This window comes from Cetorhinus maximus, chromosome X (assembly GCF_964194155.1).
Source record: "Cetorhinus maximus chromosome X, sCetMax3.hap1.1, whole genome shotgun sequence".
NCBI classification, from domain to species: Eukaryota; Metazoa; Chordata; class Chondrichthyes; order Lamniformes; family Cetorhinidae; genus Cetorhinus; species Cetorhinus maximus.
In genome coordinates this window covers 105,863-133,162 of record NC_135917.1, presented here as the reverse complement: position 1 = coordinate 133,162, position 27,300 = coordinate 105,863, and the positions used below count along the sequence as shown (strand labels likewise).

General features: G+C 45.5%; 2 protein-coding genes and 1 long non-coding RNA gene across 3 annotated transcripts in view; 1 reads left to right on the top strand and 2 right to left on the bottom strand.

Annotated features, from left to right (window-relative positions):
• Window positions 1-8,189, bottom strand: part of rnf41 (ring finger protein 41) — a 31,318-nt gene extending 23,129 nt beyond the window's left edge. The window contains exon 1 of the mRNA XM_078534412.1: window positions 8,004-8,189. The gene's annotated coding sequence lies outside the window, so the exon portion shown is untranslated. The remainder of the gene's footprint in view (window positions 1-8,003) is intronic.
• A 5,376-nt stretch (window positions 8,190-13,565) lies between these two features.
• LOC144672763 (uncharacterized) lies at window positions 13,566-14,270 on the bottom strand. The gene is made up of 2 exons (XR_013574165.1): window positions 14,229-14,270; window positions 13,566-14,130 (listed from the first exon to the last, which is right to left on the bottom strand). It is a non-coding gene; the product is annotated as an uncharacterized LOC144672763 (long non-coding RNA).
• A 204-nt stretch (window positions 14,271-14,474) lies between these two features.
• nabp2 (nucleic acid binding protein 2) lies at window positions 14,475-27,031 on the top strand. Its single transcript, XM_078534722.1, has 6 exons — window positions 14,475-14,871; window positions 15,384-15,522; window positions 19,265-19,336; window positions 22,135-22,219; window positions 23,160-23,226; window positions 26,133-27,031. Exons 1-6 carry the CDS (start codon window positions 14,793-14,795, stop codon window positions 26,324-26,326), a joined length of 636 nt encoding a protein of 211 aa, XP_078390848.1. The 5' UTR covers window positions 14,475-14,792; the 3' UTR covers window positions 26,327-27,031.
• The last annotated feature ends 269 nt before the right edge of the window (window positions 27,032-27,300 follow it).

Sequence of the window (27,300 nt, the reverse complement as noted above, 5' to 3'; positions counted from 1 at the left end):
GGATGGATATGTGGGTATGAGAGCAGGGTGGTGTGCTGAAATGGCCAGTGACAGGGAGGTCTGGGTTGTGCTTGCGGACAGACCGAAGGTGTTCCGCAAATCATCTTCAGTCTGTCCGCAAGCATGACCCAGACCTTCCTGTCGCTTGCCATTTCAACACACCACCCTACTGTCATGCCCATACGTCTGTCCTTGGCCTGCTGCAATGTTCCAGTGAAGCTCACGCAAACTGAAGGAACAGCACCTCATTTTCCGATTAGACACTTTACAGCCTTCCGGACTTAACACAGCAGACCATCGATGGGTGGAATAACCAGCAGCAGTCCTAGAAATTAGATGGGGGGGGGATGTTTAACATAAAATCAGCTAACCAAAAACAATGCCCCAGAGAATGTCAGAGGGATGGGGAAAAGAAAATGGATACTGAGTCAAAGGGGAAATATTCAGAGTGACCAAAATCTTGGTCAAGGTGGTCAGGAGGGGTTTAAGGGAAAGAACTCTACAGCATAGAATCCAAGCAGTTGAAGGAACATTTGTCAATGGTGGGGATGCATACATAACATGCCAAATAGGTTGATTTTTAGCCTGTAAATCCTTCCAATAGGACTGAAGGCAGGCAGCAAGAGTGGGAGAGTTTCCTGGTCAGGCACACTGCAGAAGGGAACACCAAACCACTGCAGAACTTTGCCAAGCATAATCATGGATCAATCCAATGGAAGTACATGGGCACCAATACCATCTTAGGAAATGGTACCTGGAAGAGAAGGAGAGGTTGCACAAGAGGCTGCACTCACAGAACAAGAATGTTTGTTGGGGGTGGTGAAGAGAGAGGAATGTGCAGAACTTGATGAAGTCAGAGGTAGAAAGGGGTAGGATCATGGATCACAATTAGTTGGTCCATTGCTCAATTTTAAACTTTCTCCAGTGCTAACCAGACATTCAATAATCACATTTGACAATGGATTCCAACATGAAATTAGTTTTGCCAAAGTTACTCAGAGTTTAGTCATTTATCCCCCCAAAAATATATTATTTTGGATAGTGTCAACTGGTTTGTGTGCCAAGACAGTTTTCCTACATTAACCAATTTCGAATGGTGAAATGTTGGGTGGGATAGCTCAGGCGTTTCAGTACAATGTTTCTGTTAATAGAAATAGTAATTTGCCAGGAACTAGTATTTAAAAATAAGCGCCCTACAGACTGCTTGGTCTCCAAACAGAATCAACAAAATTACTGTATTTAAAAATAAATGCCAAGCTTCTAAACATTACCTGTGTGTGAACCATTCAAAGTTCATCAAATCCTTAACAAGAATATCATCAGAACTGAGAGGTTATAACCATCAGAAAAGAGTGATCAGGCTGGAACTCTTTTCTCTAGAAAAAGACGACAAGTGACCAGATAGCGGCCTCTAAGATTATGAAGGGGTTCCACAGGGTGGACATAGAGATGTTTCCACTTGTGGGGGAGACCAGAACCAGGGGGCCATCAATATAAGACAGACAGTCACTAATAAATCCAATAGGGGAAAATCAGGAGAAACTTCTTTACCCAGAGAGTGGGGAGAATGGGGGAACTCACTACCACAGGGAATTGTTGAGGCAAATAGCCTAAACGCATTAAGAGGAAAGCTGGATGAACACATGCAGGATAAAGGTATAGAAGAATATGGTGATGAGGTGGGAGGGGGCTTGGGTGAAGCAGAAACACTGGCATGGAGCAGCTGGGATGAATGGTCTATTTCTGTGCTAAACACTTTATTATCTCTTTATGCTGCACTTCCATTAGCAAATTGCTTCCAGTTAACAGCCACTCCTACACATTTATATTGCAGGGTAATGTCTGCAGTAGCTAAATCCATTTTCCCCAACTGGAAATTTGTACAGGCCAGCAATAGCAAAATGAGACTTTGACCTCTAACCAACATTTTGACAAGAGGAAACTAGCACCTCCTCGCCTTCCTACACAAAACCTCACACACGCAAACATTGCTTCCAATGGCACAAGTGCTTTGTTTCGAAGTCCAGCTGTGCCATCAGCAGAAAATTATGAACACAAACAGGCTTTTAATTAATCAGTGTTAGGAGCTGAGGATTTCCTGGAGCTTCAGGCCTCAGTGGGCGAGTGAACTGGTGGGGGAAAGTCTAACATAGAAGCAGATTCAGGCAAGGCTGCATGGAAGTAAGCAGTCTGTGTGATGGAGAGCACCTGGGGTTTAAGGCTCAACTGAGGGTCAAGCAGGATGCCAAGATTGCGAATAGACTGATTTAGCACAGGGGGTTGGGTCAGGAGCAAACAAGCAGAGTTTGTGGCAGAGAGGCAGAGGATGGTCTTCTCAATGTTAAGCTGGAAGTTGTGGCTCATCCAAAACTTGATGTCTTTACAGCCCAGAGTCAGTCAAGGAGTAAAGAAGTAAATAGAGCTGGGCATGGAAGCTGAACTCACAACTGCAGATGATATCACAAGAGGGACAACAAATAGACGAGGAAGACACCAAGGATAGATCCAAGTGAGTCTAGAGGCAATAATGTGAAACTGGAAGAGACACCACTGCTGGGTATGCACTAGATCCACTATAACAGATAGGAGCAGACAAGGACAGTTCCAAGGAGCTGGACACAGTAGTAGTGCTGGAGTGGTTAATTATATCAAGCATCGTTGAAAGGATAAAGAATAAGACACAATGGTTGGAGGATAACATTTATGACTTTGACTAGGGCTCTTTCAGTGCCACAAGAAGGGTGAAGGCTAAACAGGATATGCTCAGAGCTACAAAAGAGATGGGCATAGAGCTGGAAGGCTGTGACATGTTTGAAGTGCTTGGACAGGAAAGCAACGTTGAGATGGGGCAACAGTTAGAAAAAGACAGATGACTGAGCTTCGTTTTTTGAGGGGAGATGCTGTTGAAGGCAGTATCCTTGAAGGGAAGATGGACAGCGTCTGAGGAAAAGGCAGCCAGTGAAAATAGGAACATAGGACTTAGGAGCAGGAGTAGACCATTCAACCCTTCAAGCCTGCTCTGCCATTGAATAAGATCGTGGCTGACCTGGTTGTGGTCTCAACTCCACTTTCCTGACTGCCCCCCTTAACCCTCAACTCCCTTGTCAATCAGAAATCTATCTAACTCGGCCTTGAATAAATTCAAGGACTCAGCCTCCACTGCTCTCTGGGGAAGAGAATTCCACAGACTAACAACCCTCAGGAGAGAAAACATTTCTCCTCATCTCCAACTTAAAAGGGAGACTTCTTGTTCTTAAACTGTGGCCCTAGTTTTAGTCTCTCCCACAAGTAGAAACATCCTCCCAGAATCTACCCTGTCAAGTCTCCTCAAGATCTTATGTTTTAATAAGATTACCTCTCATTCTTCTAAACTCCACTAGGTATGAGCCCAACCTGTTCAACATTTCTTCATAAGATTAACAATCACCCACCGCCCCCACCAAATCCCAGGATGGAGTCAAGCGAACCTTTTCTGAACTGTTTCTAACACAATAAGATTTTTTTTCAAATAAGGAGACCAAAACTGTACACAGTATTCCAGATGTGGTCTCACCAAGGTCCTGTACAGCCGCAGTAAAAATTCCCTATTTTTATATTCCAGTCCCCTTGCCATAAACACCAACATTCCATTTGCCTTCCTAATCACTTGCTGTACCTGCATACTAACTTTTTGCGATTCATGTTGACACCCAGATCCCTCTGTACCACCCAAGTTCTGCTTACCCCTTACACAATATTCTCTTATCTTGTGTAGTAATCGTTGATGCAGCACCTCAAATGCACCAAGTACGCCACATCTAAAGGTTCCCTTTTATCCATCTTGCTTGTTACTTTTTTTTTAGAAATTCATTCACGGGGTGTGGGCTTCGCTAGCTAGACCAGCATTTATTGCCCACCCCTAGTTGCCCTTGAGAAGTTGGTGGTGAGCTGCCTTCTTAAATCGCTGCAGTCCATGTGGTGTAGGTACACCCACAGTGCTGTTAGGAAGGGAATTCCAGGATTTTGACCCAGTCACAGTGAAGGAACGGCCGATATATTTCCAAGTCGGGATGGTGAGTGGCTTGCAGGGGAACATGCAGGTGGTGGTGTTCCCCATGTGTCTGCTGCGCTTGTCCTTCTAGATGGTAGTGGTAGTGGGTTTGGAAGGTGCTGTTGAAGGAGCCTTGGTGAATTCCTGCAGTGCATCTTGTAGATGGTACACACACTGCTGCCACTGTGCGTCGGTGGTGGAGGGAGTGAATGTTTGTGGATGTGGTGCCAATCAAGCGGGGCTGCTTTGTCTTGGATGGTGTCAAGCTTGAGTGTTGTGGGAGCTGCACTCATCCAGGAAACTGGGGAGTATTCCATCACACTCCTGACTTGTGCCTTGTAGATGGTGGACAGGCTTTGGGGAGTCACAAGGCGAGTTACTTGTCACACTATTCCTAGCCTCTGAACTGCCCTTGTAGCCACAATATTTATATAGCTAGTCCAGTTCAGTTTCTGGTTAATGGTAAACCCCAGGATGTTGATAGTGGGGGATTCAGTGATGGTAATGCCATTGAACATCAAAGGGCAATGGTTGGATTCTCTATTGTTGGAGATGGTCATTGCCTGACACTTGTGTGGCGTGAATGTTACTTGCCACTTGTCAGCCCAAGCCTGGATATTGTCCAGGTCTTGCTGCATTTGGACATGGGCTGCTTCAGTATGAGTCGCCGCAAATGGTGAACATTGCACTATTAACAAACATCCTCACTTCTGACCTTATCATGGAAGGAAGGTCATTGATGAAGCAGCTGAAGATAGTTGGGCAGAGGACACTACCCTGAGGAACTCCTGCAGTGATGTCCTGGTGCTGAGATGACTGACCTCCAACAACCACAACCATCTTCCTTTGTGCTAGGTATGACTCCAGCCAACAGAGATTTTTCCCCGATTCCCATTGACTCCAGTTTTGCTCGGGCTGCCTGATGCCACACTCAGTCAAATGCGGCCTCAATGTCAAGGGCAGTCACTCTCACCTCACCTCAGGAGTTCAGCTCTTTTGTCCATGTTTGAGCCAAGGCTGTAATGAGGTCAGGAGCTAAGTGGCCCTGGCGGAACCCAAACTGGGCATCAGCGAGCAGGTTACTACAAAGCAAGTGTTACTTGATAGCATTGTTGATGACCCCGTCCATTACTTTGCTGATGATGGAGTAGACTGATGGGGCGTTAATTGACCAGGTTGGATTTGTTCTACTTTTTGTGGACATGACATACCTGGGCAATTTTCCACATAGCTGGGTAGATGCCAGTGTTGTAGCTGTGCTGGAACAGCTTGGCTAGGGGCTCGGCAAGTTCTGGAGCACAAGTCTTCAGTACTATTGCTGAAATACTGTCAGGGCTCATAGCCTTTGCAGTATCCAGTGCCTTCAGCATTTCTTGCTATCACGTGGAGCGAATCGAATTGGCTGAAGACTGGCATCTATGATGCTGGGGACCTCTGGAGGAGGCCGAGATGGATCATCCACTTGGCACTTCTGGCTGAAGATTGTAGCAAATGCTTCAGCCTCATCTTTTGCACTGATTGCTGGGCTCCTCCATCATTGAAGATGGGGACATTTGTGGAGGCTTCTCCTCCAGCAAGTAGTTTAATTGTCCACCACCATTCACGACTGGGTGTGGCAGGACTGCAGAGCTTAGATCTGATCTGTTGGTTGTGGGATTGCTTAGCTGTGTCTATCACTTGCTGCTTATGCTGTTTGGCACGCAAGTAGTCCTGTGTTGTAGCTTCACCAGGTTGACACCTCATTTTTAGGTATGCCGGGTGCTGCTCCTGGCATGTCCTCCTGAACTCTTCATTGAACCAGGGTTGATCCCCTGGCTTGACCGTGATGGCAGAGTGGGGGATATGTCAGGCCATGAGGTTACAGATTGTGTTAGAGTACAATTCTGCTGCTACTGATGTCCCACAGCCTCATCCCAGTCTTGAGTTGCTAGATCTGTTCGAAATCTACCTACCAATTAGCACTTTGGTAGTGCCACACAACATGATAGAGGGTATCCTCAATGCGAAGGCAGGATTGTGTCTCCAGACTGATACCGTCATGGACAGATGCATCTGCGGCAGGCAAGTTGGTGAGGATGAGTACGTTTTCCCCTCTTGTTGGCTCCCTCACCACCTGCCACAGACCCAGTCTAGCAGCTATGTCCTTTATGACTCGGCCAGCTCGGTCAGTAGTGGTGCTACCGAGCCACTCTTGGTGATGGGCCCAAAGTACATTCTGCGCCCTTGTCACTCTCAGTGCTTCCTCCAAGTGGTGCTCAACATTCATCATTCGACTTTTAATTCCAGATTTTTATTAAAATCAAATTCCACCATCTGCCATGGTGGGAATTGAACCCAGGTTCCCAGAGTATTACCCCGGGTCTCTGGATTACTAGTCCAGCAACAATACCACTACACTATCACCTCCCCCTAAAGACTCTCATAAATTAGTTAAACACGATTTCCCTTTCACAAAGCCAAGTTGACTCTGCCTGATCACATTATGATCTAAGTCTCCTACTATAATCTCCTTAATAATGGATTCTGGCAATTTCCCTATGACAAACGTTAGGCTAACTGGCCTGTAGTTTATGTCAGGAAGCATACAGGGGGGAAAAATAGAAATCAAGGATCGTGAAAATACCCCATTGTTTTGTATGGAACCAAACTCCACTAAAATATGGAAACACAATGAAGTAAATTTGGTACATCTTTAAAAAGGTTCATGTACATAACCTTCACCTCATATAAATTAATCACAAGCATCCAGGAGAGAGTCAATTGTACAATAATCATCTAGGTCACAATATATATATACACACACACTATATATATCACACTATATGATTTTGTAATATTTGTTCTCTCATAAGCAAATTCAATCACCTGTTCACACATCAGCACAGTATGACTCATTTTCCTCCAAAATTACATGCTCGTCTGCCAAGAACATAGAGCGCTAACCAATATACTGTGTTTTTATATAGCTACAGAAAGCCAGCGAGGTCAGAACAGCCACTGTAAATACTCAAAAAGAAAAAGATCAGATATAGTGAAAGGAATGACAAGGTCTCATACATTAGGGCATCAAGCCCAAATCAGAGTATTAAAACAAGCCACTAGAATTGCAATGGGACGCTGTTATAAAAAAAAGCAATAGCTTTAATTAAATCAATTAAAAAATAGTAGGAATACATCCTCTACAACTATCCTCCATCTCCCCATCACAATCACCAAGGCTTTTTGTTACAAGCCCAATTTTGAAATCACCTCATCATCAACCATAACAGTGAGTTCTCCCTCTTCCCCCTTTTAGTGGAGAATTAATCCAAACCCCCCCCAGACATAATTTAACCATGACACCAAATCATTTTCACAGCATCTTATCCACCTCACCATGAGTCAACATCCATTAATCCACTTCACCCTACGAAAACTTGTTAAAATGATAAGAGATATTAAAATTCTTCCCGAAGCACTAGGCTGGATTTGATTAAAAGCCCTGTCCATAATCACATTCTGTTCTGGAAGTAAAGCTGGAGCAGCTCCTGTTCTTGAACATGGACAGAGGAAAAGATCACTATAGATGTAATAGTCTAACCATCAGATTGTCAGATTGATAGATAAACGTACAGAGAAAAGCTGAAATTTTAAACATTAGAGGGAAAAGACATACAAAGACACTATATTTTACAGCTGGATTATCAGGAAGACATAGAGAAAACCCTATTTTAGTCAGCAACGCCTGGCAAACGACTGAAATTGTGGCTCGGCCCCGCACCGATACTAAATAACCTGAGGTTCAGGCTACCCAGTAACTTCACATTTTATTTTCACGCCCCGTCCCGCTCCATTAAAACAAGGCTTTATTACTAGGCCCGACTTTAACCCGCGGTCTTTCCTGCCGTCCGCAGCGGAAACTACGCACGCCTGGCCCCGTCCATTTACGATACTTTCCTCGTGGCCGCGCATTTATTAGAACAGAAATACCTACCGGAGGTCCGTCAGCGGGCGAACAGCCGCAAATCCCGCTCGCATGAGTAATTGTTAATTTTATTTGAAGATTTTCCTTAATCGCACACCACAGCCTTTCAACGTCATTCTCTACACCAGCTTTTAAACAGGGAAAAGCCTCCAAACCAGCGCCTCCGATGATTGACGTTTCATCCGATCAACCCCGACTCTGGGATTTGAGTGATGGCTAGAATTGACCAATGACGATTTGGAAACGGGCAGTTGATCCCACCCAGTGACAGGTCGATGAGTAAATCAAGCCTTTGCTTCTAGGGGACCCCGCCCTTAAATGACTACCAGCCGTTGCAACCGATTGCGTCAAACCTTCAGGCTAATTGACATGTCATTGGGCCAATTAAATCATAGGCAGGTGGGGGCGGGACTATCAAACGAAACCTTGACGACGCGAAGATTTCTATGGGAACCCGCCCAGGCGAAAGGACCTCTCGCTCAGCCACTCATGACGCGCAGTGAACGATTGACAGGCCTGGGGTGTCAAAACTGTCCAGTTTGAGTCGGAGCTTCAGTTTATTTCGCAATCCGAATGCACTGGTGGCAAAATAGGTCCCAATATGTACCACAGATCTAAACCACTCAGCATAGCATAATTTCTGATTTTCCACAGAAATGTCACACACAGGACATGATGCAAGTTGCAATTTTATGTTTGAATGATTGACAGGCATTTCAAGCTCAGCAATGGAAGTCCAGTGGGGTACAAATAAATCTCTACAACAGCAACTTATATCTATATAGCACCTTTGACCTACTGGAAAGACCCAGGCACTTCACAGGGGCAATTATAAAATAAAGTATGACACTGTGCCATGTAAGTTGATATTAGGTCAGATGACCAAAAGCTTGGTCAAAGAGGTAGGTTTTAAAGAGTGTCTTAAAGGAAAGCAAGTTAGAGAGGTCTAGGGATGGAATTCCAGAGCTTTAGGGCCCAGACAACACAAGGTACTGCCGCCAGCGATGGAGCGATTATAATTGGGAATGCACAAGAAGCCAGAATTAGAGAAACGCAGATGGCTTGGAGGCAAGTGGGGCTGGCAGAGATTATAGAGATAAGGAGGGGCAAGGCCATGGAGAGATTTGAAAACATGGATAAGAATTTTAAAGTGAAGACATTGCTTGATCGGGAGCCAATGTAAGCGAGCACAGGGTGATAGGGGAACAGAACCTGCTGTGAGTTAAGTCACTCTCTGGATCCAAATCCATTACATTACTACATCACATTACACTTCATTAAGTCTTAATGTACAAGCACCTTTGATACATTTAATATCATGCATTCTGTCTTCTTAAATATTCTGCATTATATAGCACTGAAAGACAAGTCAGCTACTAGTCAAGTATTGCATTTTGATTAAGAAACCACAATACGGGCTCTCCTAATTGGACACTTAGTTGATCAGGAATAAGAAACAATTACATAGAAGTACACAGCACGGAAACAGACCATTCAGCCCATCTGCTCCGTACCTGTATTTCTGCTCCCCACAAGCCCCCTCCCCCCTACTTCATCTCACCCCTATCACCATATCCTTCTATTCCTTTCTCCCTCATGTGCAGCTTCCCCTTAAATACATCAACGCTATTCGCCTCGACCACTCCTTGTGGTAGCGAGTCCCACATTCTCACTAATCTCTGGGTAAAGAAGTTATCCCTCAATTCCCCTGCTGGATTTATTAGTGATTGGGCTCCTGAACAAATGCAAACATCTTCTCTACATCTAATAGCTAACTCATTCAGAATTTTAAAGACCTCTGTCAGGTCACCTACCTTTCCCTTCTAGTGAAAAGAGCCCATTTACCTTTTATCGCTCAAGGGAAAGGGGACCCTTTTGTTTCCTTGTGGAACCCAGAGAAGCATCCTTCTAGCCTCAGCTCATATTCTGATTGGGTCTGGGAAGCCACCATTGATTCCATGCTCAGTCTTCAGGTTAAAATAGCCAATTGTGGCCCCAGTGACATCTTCGGAGCCTGATCTGCGTACTTCAAGGGAACCCTGTCAGCTTGGAGCAGGTATCATTGTTGCCTATAATTTGAAATTGCAGTCAGCTACATCAGGGCTGGGAGAGTAAAACTGTATCCCAAGGATTCAGGTATACAAATTTAAAAGTGGGAAGACATGTTAATGAAAGCATATGGAATCATAAATAGGGGCATTGAGTGCAAAGTAAGCAGTTATGCTAAATGTACAAATCACTGGTTAGTCTCCAGTTAGAATGTTGTGACCAGTTTTGGACACCTATCTTTAAAAAAATGTCAAAGCAAAGTGTAAAAGAAAGATTCACTAAGCTGATAGCGGGGGTGAGAGGCTTTAATGATGAGGAAAGATGAGAGTAAAATGAGACTTTTTTCATTAGAACAGGGAAGGTTAAAAGGAGATCTGATCAAGATGTTTAAAATGAGGAGGGGTTTTAATCAGCTAAATAGGGAAAATTATTTCCATTGGTTGATGAGTTGGGAACTAGAGGGAATACATTTAAAATCATCAGCAAACGAATGAAGGGAGAGGTTAAAAGAAGCTATGTTTTCATGCAGGGAGTTATTTGAACATGGAATGCATGACCAAAAGCCAAAAAACAGGGGGAAGCAGAATCCATAATACATTTGAAAAGGGAAATATTTGATAAAAATTACAAGGTTAGGGAAAATGGGAGAGCTCTTTCATGTAGAGGGCACAGGTATGATGCGCAGAATGGCCTCCCTCCATGCTGTAAGTAGTGATATTTATCTGTCAGAGTTTCTCGTGGGAAGTTGGGTCATATGTCTGATAAAGAGAGGAGGATTACCTGAAATGTATTATTATGCTGATTACGTATTGGTTAATGTATTCTGACATTACAACAGTGATGACACTTCAAAGTACTTCATTTGCTGTAAAGTGCTTTGAGACATCCAGTGGCTGTGAAAAGTGCTGTATAATTGCAAGTCTCTCTTTTTGAGTGCTTTTTGCAAAGGGAGCATTGGTTAAAAATAAGGAAGTAAATGTAAAATAGATAAAACATTAGTGAGAAATGGTAGAGAAATTGAAATTCAAGCAATTAAAAATCACACCAAAATATTCAAAGACTTTATGTAATTGTAGCGATTTATCAAGAAATGGGAGTCAAAATAATAATGGGAGCGTATTAAAGCAAAAATGTTAAAAACATTACTCCTGCATTAATATCCAGTGAAGTTTTTGGTCGGAGTATGTAATTAGTGTGATAAGTTTATCTTGACAATTTCTGTTTGAAATGTAGATGTGGGAATTTATAATGAAAGTATGTGAAAATATGGACACAAATTTGCGAGTTTAAAATGGGGACTGCCTTGGTACTTTTAACTCCACGATTCTAACCTCACTACACATGAAGACTACACTTGGTCTCAACTCACTTTATATAAATGATTAGACACATTTTAATATGTATTTCAATGTATCGTGTGTGTTCAATTTAATTGCCCGAATATTTTTTATTATTCAGTTAGAGAATGTGGGTGTCGCTGGCAAGGCCAGCATTTATAGCCCATCCCTAATTATCCTTGAGAAGGTGATGGTGAGCTGCCTTCTTGAACCACTGCAGTCTATGAGGTATAAGTACACCCACAGTGCTGTTAGGGAGGGAGTTCCAGGATTTTGACCCAGCGACAATGAAGGAACGCCCAATATATTTCCAAGTCAGGATGGTGAGCGACTTGGAGGGGAACTCCTAGGTGGTGGTGTTCTCATGTGTCTGCTGCCCTTGTCCTTCTAGATGGTAGCAGTTGTGAGCTTGGAAGGTGCTAAGGAGTATTAGTGAGTTTCGCAGTTATCTTGTAGATGGTACACCCTGCTACCACTGTTCGTCGGTGGTGGAGGGAGTGAATGTCTGTAGATGTGGTGCCAATCAAGCGGGGCTGCTTTGTCCTGGATGGTGTCGAGCTTCTTGAGCGTTGTGGGAGCTGCACTCATCTAGGCAAGTGGAGAGTATTCCATCACACTCCTGACTTGTGCCTTGTAGATGTTGGATGGGTTTTGGGGAGTCAGGAGGTGAGTTATTCGCCAGAGAGTTCCTAGCCTCTGACCTGCTCTTGTAGCCACTGACTAGTCCAGTTCAGTTTCTGGTCAATGGTAACCCCCACGATGTTGATAGTGAGGGATTCAGCAATGGTAATGCCATTGAATGTCAAGGGGCGATGGTTAGATTCTCTCTTGTGAGGGATGGTCATTGCCTGCATACAGAAATAATAAAAATATTACTTAATGCTGTACTGTGTGAAAGTATGTTTCTGTTTATTTTGACAAGTTTGAAAATGTATGTGTTTTGAGGAAGGAAAAATACAGTCAGCTTGAGCAAAAGTAAAAATCTCAAACACAGGACTACAAAAAACTGGGTTTAGACTACAATCTTTGAGGAAGGCTGGTTAATTTGTTTCATCCCATCCTTCAAACTCCCTCCCGCCATTTACTCAAAAATCACCCTTGCCCCATAATCCCTCACATCCTCCTGCTCTCCTCATCGCCCTCCTACCCCAGGTTTCCAAATTTCCAGCTTATCTCCCAACTCAGAGCTGGGATTTAGTCTTTTTGGTTTTCTAATGTGCTTACACTGTATTTTGTAGTTGGTCAATCCCCTTCCACACTAATTCTCCCCCCACCCCCACAGCCTTTCCCCATTGCCCATATACACTCATTCCCCCATTACAACGAGCCCTCCCCTTTCTCCATTCCCCTCGTCTTTCCCGCCCATACCTCATATATTTCCCAACACTCCAAACCACTTGCAGATACAAACATAAACTAATTAATGGTTGTGTAGGAGTAAGTTATTAGCAGGAACACAATGTTAGGAGTTCAACCAACATTCCAGAATTAAACAAGCTTTACATTCAGAGTTTATGATCTCACACTAACGCATCAGTTATGTCACAGCATTATAATGCACTCCAGCTCAATTGCCAGAATATTCAGAAATCTGTATCTTGCAATTAGATAAATTCCACCTGCCAAACAAATGTGATTGGATTTTGAGAAGTTGCTACCTCAGTTTTGTTTGCATCCTAGAACTATTTTAACTTTAACTCTTGCCATGTCTCTACTTTTAGTTCTATTTTATTTATGGTCTTGAGAAGAAGTTTTTTCTACATGTAATTGAATCATTTGCTCCCAATTTTTAGTTTCATTCTTGGAAAAAGGTAGTATTTTTGTTCTTTTCAAAACTAATATTTTGAAAATAGTCCCAGTTGTTGCTTTCCTTCTACACAACACATGAGTCCAACCAATCCAACTGGGTGTTAAGTAAAAACCAAGACTTTAAACATTTATTTCAAACGTTTTCCAAAAAGCTATTTCAGTCCCAGAATTAATTTAAACATGTTTCACCCCTGGATATCAAACTTTAGTTTTAATTTAGGCAATGAAATGCATCCACCTATTTTAGTTGACAATGACAACACTACTGCCCATTGCAGTTTGCCATGACATCCAAGTGAAGAAAGAAAAATAACTTTACTTATATAGCACCTCTCACAATTTCAAGACATCCCTAAGTGCCTTACAGCTAATGAAGTACTTTTGAAGTATAGTCACTGTTGTAACATATGAAATGTAGCAGCCAATTTGCAAACAGCAAGGGCCTACAAACAGCAAATACTTAAATGATCAAGTTATCTGGGTGATAAAACGGCATAAATGGTAAATCCTTATACTGAAATGGGGACAAAACTTGCAAGTAATTCCATAGTGCTCTAGGTATCATAGTTTTGCAATTTTACACACCCCTTGACCCTCTTTTGCAGATTTGCATGTGCCCATTTGACTCTAGGGTGGAGCTACATGGTGCCCACTGGCATGTTTCAGGCCTTCCAGGACTGGTGAACACCACATGGTGTTACTTGTATCATAGAGGTCGTCGTCACCTGTCCCTCAATTAGAGGATGACGTCCACTTGGAGTCATGAGTTTGTTGTGGTTGTTGACTTTATTGTAGTTTAGTTTCTTTTTTAGTTGACCATATTTGTCCTCTTGCAGTGATGTTGTCAATGGTTTTGGGTTGCCAACTCCGCCTAACCTCCCGGCACCAGCCACCCCACCAAGTCAAACTGCCACTTATATCCGTCTTCGATATTTCAATAACTAATAAAGAAAAAAAATACACACTTATTTTAATGCGCTATGATTTTTCTCCTTGGTTGTTTGCAGCCGTGTCAAATTCTGGAGTCTCAAGGGCAAACCTGAAAAGTTAGCAACCCCTTCACGCCCCTTTCTGCCAGAAGGACAGCATAAAGCGGCACGGCGCCTTTCGTGGCTGGAGTCCGGTCTCCGCTCCCACTCGGGCTTTTCCGGAAACACTCGGGATGCGACATGGGCACCAGCGGATGTCCTGCCTCAGGACAGCGACGGTTGGTCGGAGGCACGGCCAATCAGGCGGGAGGTGAAGGCGGAGACCGGTTTCTGATTGGTCTGAGCTGCTGCCTGTCAGGGGTGGTTTCCGGAAGCGAGTGAGAGGGAGTGCAGTGAGATCTGGATGGACAGTGTTGTCGGGAAAATTAGTGGGCATTGGGGAGTAATATCTGAGGCGTCATTTGCCTCATGCAGTTTTTACAACGGCTCTGGGGGGAGGGTTTGTGGATTTATTTTGCAGGAGGAAGGGTTGGCCCTGGCCTTGGCCCTAACCCTAACCCTGTAAGGTCAGCCAGTGATTTGGATGTGTTCCCCTGAGCCTGATCCTTCCGACTTACTGGCTCAAGTTTGTAGCTCCAGAATAATTCAGATCCTGGGTTCGTGTGGGAGGGAGGATGTCAAACGACACTTATGTGAAGGATATCAAAGCTGGTTTGAAAAACTTGAATCTCCTCTTCATTGTTCTGGAAATAGGTAAGTTTCTGTCTACATTCCCCTCTTTCCTCAAAAGATAAATCCAATCCTCTCTCTCCTCAATGGACTTTTCAGCAAGATAATGGTCAGTTGCTAATATCAGTGAAGTCAGAGCATGCCACCAGTTGAGACTGGGATCTTTTCATCCCTAGTTGCTTTAAGAGGGCATTTAAGGTCAACTACAAAGTGTGGTACTGGAGTCCTATGTGTGTGAGACTCAGTAGGGGGTAGTAGATTCCCTTCCCTGAATGGTATTGGTGAACCAGTTTGGGGTTTTTAAACCAATCTTCCCGTGGATAACCCAAAGCTGTATTTGTCCAGATGCCTGTCATTTTAATTTTGAGAGGGTAAAGAAGTCCCCTGTTTGCACCCCTTGTTGAGAATGGTGTAGGAAATCAGAGAGAGGAGAGAAAATATATGGAGTTTTGGAGGAAAAAAACATCCCTAGCATGTGCTTTAAGTCTTTGCGAGAAAGCTGTCGGTCATCTGCCATTGTGTTTCTTGTTCTGCAGGACGAGTGACCAAAACCAAGGATGGGCACGAAGTCAGGACGTGTAAAGTGGCTGATAAAACTGGCAGCATCAACATATCAGTGTGGGATGATGTGGGAAGTCTGATTCAGGCTGGAGATATCATCCGATTGACCAGAGGGTAACTCACTTTGTTTATCAAGACCTGATGAAGCTGAAGCAAACGTTTGCTATCCTCTTATGAATGTGAATTGTTGTTAAATAATGCAGGCTTTACCCCCTCTCCTTGACTAGGCGAGGGGGTCGGTTAGCTCAGTTGGCTGGATGGCTGGGTTGTGATGCAGAGTGACGCCAACAACGAGGGTTCAATTCCTGTACCGGCTGAGGTCATCCCCGCCTTCTTAACCTCACCCCTCGCACTAGGTGACCCTCAGATTAAACTCACCGCTCTCTCTAATGAGAGAGCAGCCTATGGTCCTCTGGGACTGAGACTATTGAACTACACAGACATTCCATGGAAGTGTAATCCTGTCCTCAATACAAAAGCAAAATAAAAACAAAATGTGCTGGAAACACTCAGCAGATCAGGCAGCATCTGTGGAGAGAACATAGTTAATGTTTCAGGTCAAGATGACCTTTCATCAGAACAGATCCGTTTCTCTCCACAGATGCTGCCTGATCTGCTCAGTTTTTCGAGCAATTTTTCTGATTCTGTCTTCCATACCAGCACCTTCCAACAGAGTTCACTGGCTACTGGGGTCCCTGACCAATCTCCTTGCATCACTTGAGTTCAGCACAGCCTGGGAGTCAGATCTGGGAATGTGCTGGTCCATATGGCTTTGCGCTATACTAAGCAGTGCTTATGGTCAAGCCATCAAGGGAGCTCTTGTTTTCGGGTATTTGAAGAGTTGAGAACAAGCTTACGTGTTTTATAGTGGGCCTGGTGGGGGCACTCTCGGCTCTTGTCTTCCCCCTAATCCAGGTATCAAATACAGAATCATTTGGCCCTTTGAGCCCATGCTGGCTCTTCGTAGACAATCCAGTCAGTCCCCATTCCCCCCACCACTCTATCCCCGTCGCCCTGCAAGTTTATTTCCCTGAGCGTCCATCCAATTTCCTTCTGAAATCATTAATTGTTTCCGCTTCCATCATGGGCAATGAGTTCCAAGTCATTACTACTCTGTGTAAAAAAATAAATAAAAATTCTTCCTCACACCTCCCCCTTCATCTCTTGTCCAAGACCTTAAATCTGTGTCATACATACAAACTAGGAGTAGGCCACTCGGCCCCTCGAGCCTGCTCCACCATTCCATAAGATCATGGCTGATCTGATTGTAACCTCAACTCCACATTCCTGCCTACCCCCGATAACCTTTCACCCCCTTGTTCATCAAGACTCTACCTACCTTTGCCTTAAAAATGTTCGAAGACTCTGCTTCCACTGCCTTTTCAGGACGAGAGTTCCAAAGACTCATGACCCTCAGAGAAACTTCTTCTCATCTCTGCCCTAAATGGGCCACCCCTTATTTTTAAACAGTGACCCCCCTAGTTCTAGATTCTCCCACAAGAGGAAACATCCTCTCCACATCCACCCTGTCGAGACCCCCTCAGGATCTTATAGGTTTCGATCGAGTCGCCTCTCACTCTTCTAAACTCCAGCGGATACAAGCCCAGCCTGTCCGACCTCTCCTCATAAGACAACCCGCCCATTCCAGGTGTTAGTCTGGTCAACCTTCTCTGAACGGCTTCCAACATATTTACATCCTTCCTTAAATAAGGGGACCAGTGCTGTACACAGTACTCCAGATGTGGCCCTGTACAACTGAAGCATAACCTCCCTACTTTTGTTTTCAATTCCTCTTGCGATAAACGATAACATTCTATTAGCTTTCCTAATCACTTGCTGTACCTGCATACTAACCTTTTGTGGTTCATGCACTAGGATACCCAGAGCGCTGCAATCTCTCACCATATAGATAATATGCTTCTCTTTTATTCAAAATGGACAGCACCTTTCACAGCCACCAAGCACTTTACAGCCAACCAAGTGCTTTTTGAAGTGTTTTTCTTTTAAATTCGTTCATAGGATGAGGGCACCACTGGCCAGGCCAGCATTTATTGCCCATCCCCAATTACCCTTGTTCAGAGGGACAGTTAAGAGTCAACCACATGGCTGTGGGTCTGGAGTCACATGTAGGCCAGACCGGGTAAGGACAGCAGATTTCCTTCCCTAAAGGGGCATTAGTGAACCAGATGGGTTTTTACAACAATTGGATGACAGTTTCATGGTCACCAGCTTTCGATGCCAGATTTAATAATGGAGCTCAGCTGCCATGGTGGGATTTGAGCCCACGCCCCCAGGGCATTAGCGCTGGCTCTCTGGATTACTAGTTACCATTAGGCCGCCGTCTCACCAATGGGGAACTCATGAATTCAATGCTCACCTGATTAATGGTGGAACCCTGCCGCCTGATGATGATCTTCACAGCATCTCGAGGGACTTTCATGTCCATGGCAATCTGATCATCGCCAACCAGCACACAGTGCTCATCTAACATCAGAAACACAAGACCCAGTCAGGGCAGGGCACAGGCTACCCTCAAAATACCGCACGTGAATGGAGAGAGACAAGCAATTTGCAGTCAGTGCTGTGATCTGGAAGGCGCTGCCTGAAAGGGCGGCGGAAGCACATTCAATAGGAACTTTCAACAAGGGGGAGAAATCGGATAAATACCTGAAGGGGAAAAATTTGCAGGGCGGTGGGGGAAAGGGAGGAGGGACTAATTGGACAGCTTTCAAAGAGCCAGCACAGGTAGGATGGGCTGAATGGCTTCTTTCTTTGGTCCCTAAGCCTCGAAGAATTTGCATCTGCTGCTCCGCTGGAGGTGCCTGTCCATCTCCGAGGCAGGAAACTGGGAAAGGGACGCACGCAGAAATCGAGGCACACTGGGCGCGCCCCACGCTTCATCCTTACCTCGCTTCTCCCGGTACCTCCTGTACAATATATACACGGCAACGGCACTGGCTGGGACCCCAACCATCAGCATTGCCTTCTGTGTTGCTGTGAGGCTACGCCAGGCACTTCCCGCTGACATCTTTCCCACATGCCGTCCAGCCCGGGACCCTCTCTTTCCGGATCTGCAGTCCCCCCCCCCGCCCCCTCTAATCCTTGTACCATCAGCTTTCCTTTATATACCTTATCCAAACCTGTCCTCATCTTGTACCCCTCTATCTGATCTCCCCTCAACCTCCTTTACTCCTAGGAGAACAACCCCAGCTTCTCCAACCCTAACCTTGGAGCTAAAACCCACTCATCCCTGGGACCGTTCTGAAAATGCATTTGAATCATGATTGTCCTGTGAAATGGGGGATAAATTGACTAATCTGCAGGGTGAGAACATTTGTCCATTGGTGTTGGTTTGCTAACTCCTCAAAGCAAATGGCGCAGTACATCCAACAATGTCCAGCAGACATGATGGCACACTTCACTAGATCCCAATAATTGCGGATGAGAAGGGCCATTCGACCTTACTTCATTAATACAGAGCCCCTAACGCTCCCTCCCCCTCTATTGTAGCATCAAATTGTTTCTGAAATGATTCCAGGGTTTTTGCCTCCACAATGCTACCTGGGGGAATATTCCACATATTGATCATTCTGTCTGAAGAAGGATTTTCTCCTATCATTCTCACCTCAAAGGTGAAAGAACAGTGTGCAACCTACTGTGCCGTGATTTAATAGTGGTCTCGCCTCCCATGCACCATTGGCATGAGCCATTCGGAAGCCTCTGGGTTAGCTAGTGTGGTCCCATCCCACCAGCTTGATTTAGCAGCAAACTGGTGACATAAATGCTTTTGAACGGAGTGAGTTTCAGAGTTTAAGTTGAGTGGTATTTTAAAGGAAATCTGTTTTGTATCTTGCAGGTATGCCTCGATTTGGAAAGGATGTCTGACACTCTACACGGGGAGAGGAGGAGATCTCCAGAAAGTCGGAGAGTAAGTTCTCCACCTTAACAATGGAAAGGGGAGAGTTGCTTGTAAGCTGGGTTCCCGCCTTGCTCCTCTCTCCAACCTAATGATTTGGACACACTTTGAGAAGTTTCAGCAGTGCTGAGACATATTGGAACTTCAATATGGAGTCAACAGAGGTCAGAAGTGGGTTGGTGTCCACCTGTAATCCACTCACCTGGCTGCAGATTTCGATTGGGTTATTGGAGGGAGGTGGCATTGCCCCACAGGAAGGGGAAGAGCTATGGGGGTGGCAGGGGGAAAGGGTATGGGTGAGGGTGGTTTAATAGTCAGGCTGTACTTGTGCACTTCCAGCAATGAACTTGAGCAGAGATGGTGTCAGGCTTAGGTCATGGCCCAGACAAAGGAAAAGTGACAGAAAGGTGCCTTTCCTTTGACAAGGGGGTGGCAAACTCTCTTCCAGAAGAAAGGTTGTCACTTTGTTCCAATCCTTTGACCTGTGATACCCCTTGTAGCTGTCTTTGATACAATTTCACCGGCATGGATGCCCACTCCTCTCAACAAGGTCCCTGTCAGGCTGCAAAAATAAGCTTACTCGGGAGATCCAGTACTGATCTGGAGATGAGAATTTTTATTTTTACACAGCGAGTTGTTGTGATCTGGAAGGCGCTGCCTGAAAGGGCGGTGGAAGCAGGTTCAACAGGAACTTTCAAAAGGAGGGAATTGGATAAATACTGGAAGGGGAAACATTTGCTGGGATTTCAGGGTGGATAGAGCGGAGGGAGAGTGGGGACTAATTGGATGGATCTTTCAAAGAGCCAGCACAGGCATGATGGGCTGAATAGCCTCCTCCTGTGCTGTGTGATCCTATGATCATCGAGCCCCTCTGCTTCACTGAAATTTTTAGCACTGGGAAGGAGTTTTCATTTAGACAAAGTAAAAGCTAACACTCATAGGCAAGCACCCTTTCAAATCTCTTTAACAATTCTGAGGAGGTTAGAATTCACTTTACTGGCACAGAGGCTGAATGTAGTAACTGACCTATCAGCTCACTCAGCAGATACCAGGAATCCCGGAAGTCAATACTATTTTTAGCTTGCTCACCAAGAGGCGCTAGATGGTGGGCCTATAATTTTGACAGTTCTGACACCCCTTTGAGTCAGAAAATTATGGGTTCAAGTCCCACCCTAGGGTTTTGAGCACATAATTCCAGGGATGAGAAACTTCAGCTATGAGGATGGATTGGAGAGGTTGGGACTGTTCTCCTTGGATAGAAGAAGGCTAAGAGGAGATTTGATAGAGATACTCAAAATCATGAGGGGGCTGATTGGTAGATAGGGAGCAGCTGTTCCCACTCGTAAAAGGATCAAGAACGAGAGGGCACAGATTTAAAATGATTTGCAAAAGAAGCAAATGTGACGTGAGAAAAAACTTGTTCACACAGCGAGTGGTTCGGGTCTGGAATGCACTGCCTGGAAGTGTGGCGGAGACAGGTACAATCAAGGCATTTAAGAGGGCTTTGGGTGATTATTTGACTAGAATTAATGTGCAAGGGTACGGAGAAAAGGCAGGGCAATGGCACGAGGTCATAATGCTCATTTGGAGAGCCGGTGCAGACACAATGGGCCGAATGGCCTCCTTCTGTGCCCTTAAAACTCTGTGATAACCGAGGCCAATGATCCTGGTACAGTACTGAAGGAGTGCTGCACTGTTGGAGGTGCCATCTTTCAGATGAAATGTTAAACAAAGGCCGCCTCTGCTGTCCCAAATGGACCTAAAATGTCCCATGGTACTATTTTGAAGAGCGGGAAAGTTGTCCCTGGCGTCCAGGCCACTGTTTATCCCTGGGGGGACAATGGCGTAGTGGTAATGTCACTGAGCTAGTAATTCAGAGGCCCAGGCTAATTCTCCCACCACGGCAGCTGGCGGAATTCAAATTCAATTAATAAAATCTAGAATTAAAAACTAGTCTTAGGAATGGTGACTGTGAAACTACCATCAATTGTCGTAAAAACCCATCTGGTTCACTGATGTCCCTCTCTATGGTCTTGAGCACATAATCTAGGCTGATGATCTTGGTGCAGCACTGAGGGAGTCCTTTAGGTCCTTAACCGACCTGACCAACATGTGACTCCAGACCCACAGAAATATGGTTGACTCTTAACTGCCCTCTGAAATAGCTCAGCAACCACTCAGTTCAAGGGCAATTAGGGATGGCCAACAAATGCTGGCCTTGTCAGCGATGTCCGCATCCCATGAAAGAATAAAAACAAGCCAGCACCATTAAAACAGATCATCTGGCCATTCTCACATTGCTGTTTGTGGGAGCTTGCTGTGTGCAAATTGGCTGCTGCATTTTCTACACCACAACAGTGACTACACTTCTACAGTACTTCATTGGCTGTAAAGCGCTTTGGGACATCCTGAGTTTGTAAAAGGTGCTATAGAAATGCAAGTTTTTTTTTTGTCCTGGTTGTCTATATGTGCAACTGTAACTGTGTGTGTGTTTTGAATATCGGCATGCTAGTCAACTGTGTGTGGAGCTACTTGTTGGTGCATTGCCCAAACCCTCCCCACCCCTTCTGGAGCAGCTGGGCGAATGTTTGGATTAAAGTTAACGTAGATCTTCATCCTCCGCAGTTTGCATGCTGCAAGCTGATGTTTTGCCGACACTTGCTGCGCCTGACTCTTTACCGGGGTCCGTTTCTTACTTCCAAGGACTGCGGTGGACTGAAAATTGCTGGACGGGCTGTGAGAGTGGGCATGCACCGTGCCAAGCGCGCGAGATTATAGTGACCTGCTATCACTTCTGTGTTCCCTTTCAGGTTTTGTATGCAGTATTCAGAAGTGCCGAATTTCAGTGACCCCAATCCTGAGTACATGTCCCAGGCGTCTTCGCAGAACAAACCTGTAAGTCTGACCCCTTCAGGCCAGGTTGCTGTTGTTTTCATTCAGTGCCTCCCCTGCTATTAGGGGTTACACCTCTGCAGGTGGTGTTGGTGGTGAGATTCCCTTTTTTTTTGTTATCGTGCCAGTTTACTCACCTTGCCTCCTCTCCTGAAGATATTGACGTTTTGCTGAGTTATGGGTCTGCAAGTGCCCTCCTTCCCCTGCCCTGGTGCCTCATCCAAGTGCCATCATTCACCCACAAACATGGGCAGCCTATTCAACCCAAGTTCCAGCAGAGTTCACTGTTGAACGACCAGGATTGGGAACCCAGACCGACTACCTTTCCCTAACCCTGAATGCTAAGGCAAATTGTAGTGCTCCTAACCTGTCTTCCTGCTGCAGTAAGCTAACTCAGCACAGACCTGTGGTGGAAACTGAGCTCTTCTTGGGGTGTACATCAGCGTTTCAGTACAGCTGTATCCCAGTGCTATCAGGCACACAGTCTGACCAGGGCTCAATGCAGCTGTGGCGAAATCTTCTGAATTGCAGGGGCAGATACTGAGCAGGGTGACTCCTGCACATTCCTCCCAGCCACCTGCCATTGCAGTGTAAAACAACTGAATCTGTCTTCAGTAGCCATCTGAGGTGAGCTTTATTGCCTCTCCCAGGAGATTATCTGGCTGCGAGGGTTGAGGGTGGGGGGCGAACACTGAAGGGAGTGTTCAATCACAATGCTCCAGCCATCATGATGTGGGGCAGAATTGATAGATCAGCCAGCCTATTCCTGCCAGTCAGTTTTGTATGTTTGTAAGTTGTGTCTTTGGTAAGGGGGACAGGGCAGGATGGTGAGGTATATAATTGGGGGTGGGTAGGATGTGGGGTGGCAGGAGAGGATCTGTGTAATGAGGGAGCGGTGAAGGGAATTCCAGTTAAACCTGAGCACTGTTTCCTTCTTTTTAAGACCCCGGCTGAACAAGGTAGCACTTCTACAACTAGCCCAGTGAGCTCAACATCCTCTGTGACTACTGGTAAGTACCTGCATTAAAGGACCCCGGTATTCCACACTGTCGGAGGGGCAGCACTAAGGGAGCTTGTACTGTTAGAGGTGTCGCCTTTCGGATGAGACATTAAGTCTTGGCCCTGTATGCCCCCTCGGGTGGATGTAAAAGATCCCATGGCCACTATTTCGAAGAAGAGCAGGGGGGAGTTCTCCCCCTTGTCCTGGGGCCAACATTGATCCCTCAACCAACATCCCCAAAACAGATTATCTAGTCATTTATGTTATTGCTTTTTGCGGGAGCCTGCTGTGCGCAAATTGGTTGCTGCGTTTCCTGCTTACGACAATGATTGCACTTCATTGGCTGTGAAGCACTTTGGGATGTCCTGAGGCAATAAAAGGCGCTATAGAAATTGCAAGTCTTTCTTTCTACCAAACCCGACAGGCATCAAAACATTTCTGTCGATTCCGCCATTGTTGGCACAGCTCATCGAACACTCGTCTGTGATGCTCGAGACTACTTAAAGCCACTCTGCTAAAAAGCAAATGTAAACTTCGCTAGTTTACTTGCAAGCCTGGCTCCCTCAGCCAACATCACTAAAAACAGATTCTCTGGTCATCTGTCATATCGCTGTTAGTGGGAGCTTGCTGTGCGCAAATTGGCTGCTGTGTTTCCTACATTACGACAGGATCGATGGACTGATGATGATGATCCATGGGATCCAGGGCAAATTGGATCCAAAATTGGCTTAGTGGCAAGAGGCAGAGGGTGATGGTCGAAGGCTGTTTTTGTGACTGGAAGCCTGTGTCCAGTGGTGTACCGCAGGGTTCAGTGCTGGGTCCCCTGCTGTTTGTAGTGTATGTTAATGACCTAGACATGAGTGTAGGAGGTATGATCAGTAATTCGCAGATGACGCTAAAATTGGTGGTGATGGTAAATAGTGAGGAGGAAAGCCTTAGACTACAGGATGATATAGACGGGCTGGTCAGATGGGAAGAACAGTGGCAAATGGAATTTAATCCTGAGAAGTGTGAGGTGATGCATTTTGGGAGGACTAACAAGGCACAGGAATACACAATGAATGGTAGGATCCTAGGAAGTACAGGGGATCAGAGGGACCTTGGTGTACATGTCCATAGATCCCTGAAGGCAGCAGCACAGGTAGATAAGGTGGTTAAGAAGGCATATGGGATACTTGTGTTTATTAGTTGAGGCATTGAATACAAGAACAGGGAGGTTATGATGGAGCTGTATAAAGTGTTAGTTTGGCCACATCTGGAGTACTGTGTGCTGTTCTGGTCGCCACACTATGGGAAGGATGTGATTGCACTGGAGAGGGTGCAGAGGAGGTTCACCAGGATGTGGTCTGGGCTGGAGCGTTTCAGCTACGAAGAGAGACTAGATAGACTGGGGTTGTTTTCCGTGGAGCAAAAAAGGCTGAGGGGGGACCTGATTGAGGTGTACAAAATTTTGAGGGGCGTAGATAGGAAGAAACTTTTGCCTTTAGTGGAGGGATCAATAACCAGGGGGCATAGATTTGAGGTAAGGGGAAGGAGATTTAGAGGGGATGTGAGGAAGAATTTTTTCACCCAGAGGGTGAGGGGAGTCTGAAACTCACTGCCTGAAAGGGTGGTAGAGGCAGAAACCCTCATAACATTTAAGAAGTATTTGGATGAACACTTGAAACACCATAGCATACAGGGCTACAGGCCAAGTGCTGGAAAATGGGACTAGAGTAGATAGGGGCTTGATGACCAGCACAGACATGATGGGCCGAAGGGCCTCTTTCCATGCTGTAAACGATGACACTATGACAAGTAAAAGGTGTAAGGTTTCAATATGAAATATCTTTTGGACAGTCAGTCTGGTTCCTACTGGGCATTCTACTGGCAATCTCACTCAGACAGGCATAGATCAGCTGTTGTGGGAAAACTGAACAATGTCACCCAGGTGCATAGGGCTTGGGAGTTGGGTATGTTTTTGATTATTTGGCTCTGCAGCGGCCTGTGCTACATTTAACTTGTGTTCCACTTCCTTGCACTAATATGCTTTACCTGAGCGCAAGACCCACCTGAGCAAAGTGGAGGGTAGGGTGGTGCTCTGCCAGTGTGCAAACCCCTATAGCTGCTAAGTGCTCGAGCAGTTGACAGATGCATAACACTGATTTCTTGTGTAAGAGAGTCAGTGCCAGGCAATGAGAGAGGGTTCCACTGTGGTGAATGTGATGTAGGAAGCTGTGCTACTCATGCCTTGTGTGGATGTTTTGTGAATTAATGCAGAACTTTACAGTCCAGAGCTTTTGTGTTCCTGGCATAAATATCAAGCTGCCAGCCAGCCAGCCACGCTTCTGCTGCCCTGGCAGAGGGCTGGCAGCCTGGGCACATCTGTCATGTAGAGTATGGGCCCTGGTGTGGAGTAAGCTGGCTTCCAGCCCAGTGGCTATGCATTGTGCTGAGTCCAAGAAGAAAGATGTACAGTTTCTCTAGACTCGTGAAACAGGATACAAGATATCCTTCACATTGCTGACTAAAAACAAAAGAACAATGCTAACGGATTCTATAATTCAGCTTTCTGTATTAACTGGGGTTCATATGTTACTGAGCACAAAGTGGTAATGGAAGTAGCTCCTGACTTATGCTGCACTCAGTCCTTTAACTGGCCTATGCCAAGGAGGGAAGCACTGGACAGAAGGCCCTCTGCAGGAAGGAGGGCAGCACTGCATTTGGGTGATCTCAGGCAGTCGGCAATAGCTGCCAACTCTGCACCAGCCATGGGAACAAACTGAGTGCCTACCACTCTCAGTGGCAGGTTGTTAGAAGTGCAGTGGGGGGAGTGGGGGGGGAGGTGGAAGTTGCCCAAATCACCCAAAAAAGGAAACCTTTCTCACTTGGGACGTTGTTGTCATCTGGTTTTGTTCCTTGTTCCCGTCGCTCCAGGTAACGACAGTCTGAATGCTGCTGGCTCAGGTGGAGCTTCCCCAGGTAACACGAATCATCAGCCGCCACCAGCGGGTGGAAGAGGTAATGGACGGGGCCCAGGAAATAACCAGGCAGTGACCACATCCAGCTCCACCCCGGCAACCACCACCCTTAGCAATGGAAGGGATCCACGGCGGGTACCGAAGCGATGAGTTTCTGAAGTTGTAATTGTTCGCCATTTTAATTTCCCCTTTGATAACCTGCAGAAACGGTATCAAAGTGGTATTGTTTTTAACTGCATCCCATCCTTCCCTCCTGGGCTCCTTAAGATTTGCGCCTCAAGGCATTTGGAATCATGACAGTTGACAAGATGACTCAATCCTCCCTACCCTCCCTCCCCTTATTGCCTTGTTTGACCGGGCCTATCTGAGTAATTATGTTCTTTGAAGCACTTCACAGTGACTAACAGATCTGACAACACAAATGCATTTGGTCCAAATCAGAGGAATGCAGCTTTCATAGCAGATTGATGATGAAGACAACTGATCTTAAATGGCTAGGGGCATTGTGTGGCAGGGGTGAGACTCTGACATCCCTTACACTTCTTAAATCCTATCTTGTACCAATGTGCACAAATCTGCTACAAGGTTCATTTTGGGACCCCACAGATTAAAAGTGGGTTTTCTAGCTCCCTGAAGCACACGAGTGTAATTAGACCATCATTGGCCATTTAACTGTGCAACCAGCCCATGTCTGCTGCTTGTATCATTAAAAAGGGTTTGTGTGTTCAGCTGAATTGCTGCCTGTTAATGGCTTTAAAAGAGAGGTCTCTGTACCTTTCACGGTATCTCAATCCTCTTTCGTTTATTTGGCAATTTGTATTTTGTGCACCATTTTCCCCCCACCCCCAAACTGCAAATATCACTGGGGGTGGCTCACTTTATGTCAAATTCCCCTTCCACACCGCCCTCCCCACCAATGAAATGTATTTGCACTTTGGAAAATCCTGTTACTGGTGTGTGAGAAGATTCCTTTTGGTTTTTCTGTCCTGAAGGTGTGTCCTCACTGGGGTACAGTTCCAGAAGGCCCTTCAGTACCTCAACCAAGTGCTAATCATGCACGTTTGAGTCTTAATGGTGAATTTTAGCAGGCTATTTGACTGCAGGGTGCCTCACAGCTGAGCTCA

Excerpts from the sequence above, each read along its gene's own strand:
- nabp2 (XM_078534722.1), top strand. The coding sequence starts at position 14,793 with ATGTCAAACGACACTTATGTGAAGGATATCAAAGCTGGTTTGAAAAAC. Across the intron at positions 15,523-19,264 it reads ATCATCCGATTGACCAGAGG|GTATGCCTCGATTTGGAAAG; the intron begins GTAACTCACTTT and ends TGTATCTTGCAG. Across the intron at positions 22,220-23,159 it reads CGTCTTCGCAGAACAAACCT|ACCCCGGCTGAACAAGGTAG; the intron begins GTAAGTCTGACC and ends CTTCTTTTTAAG.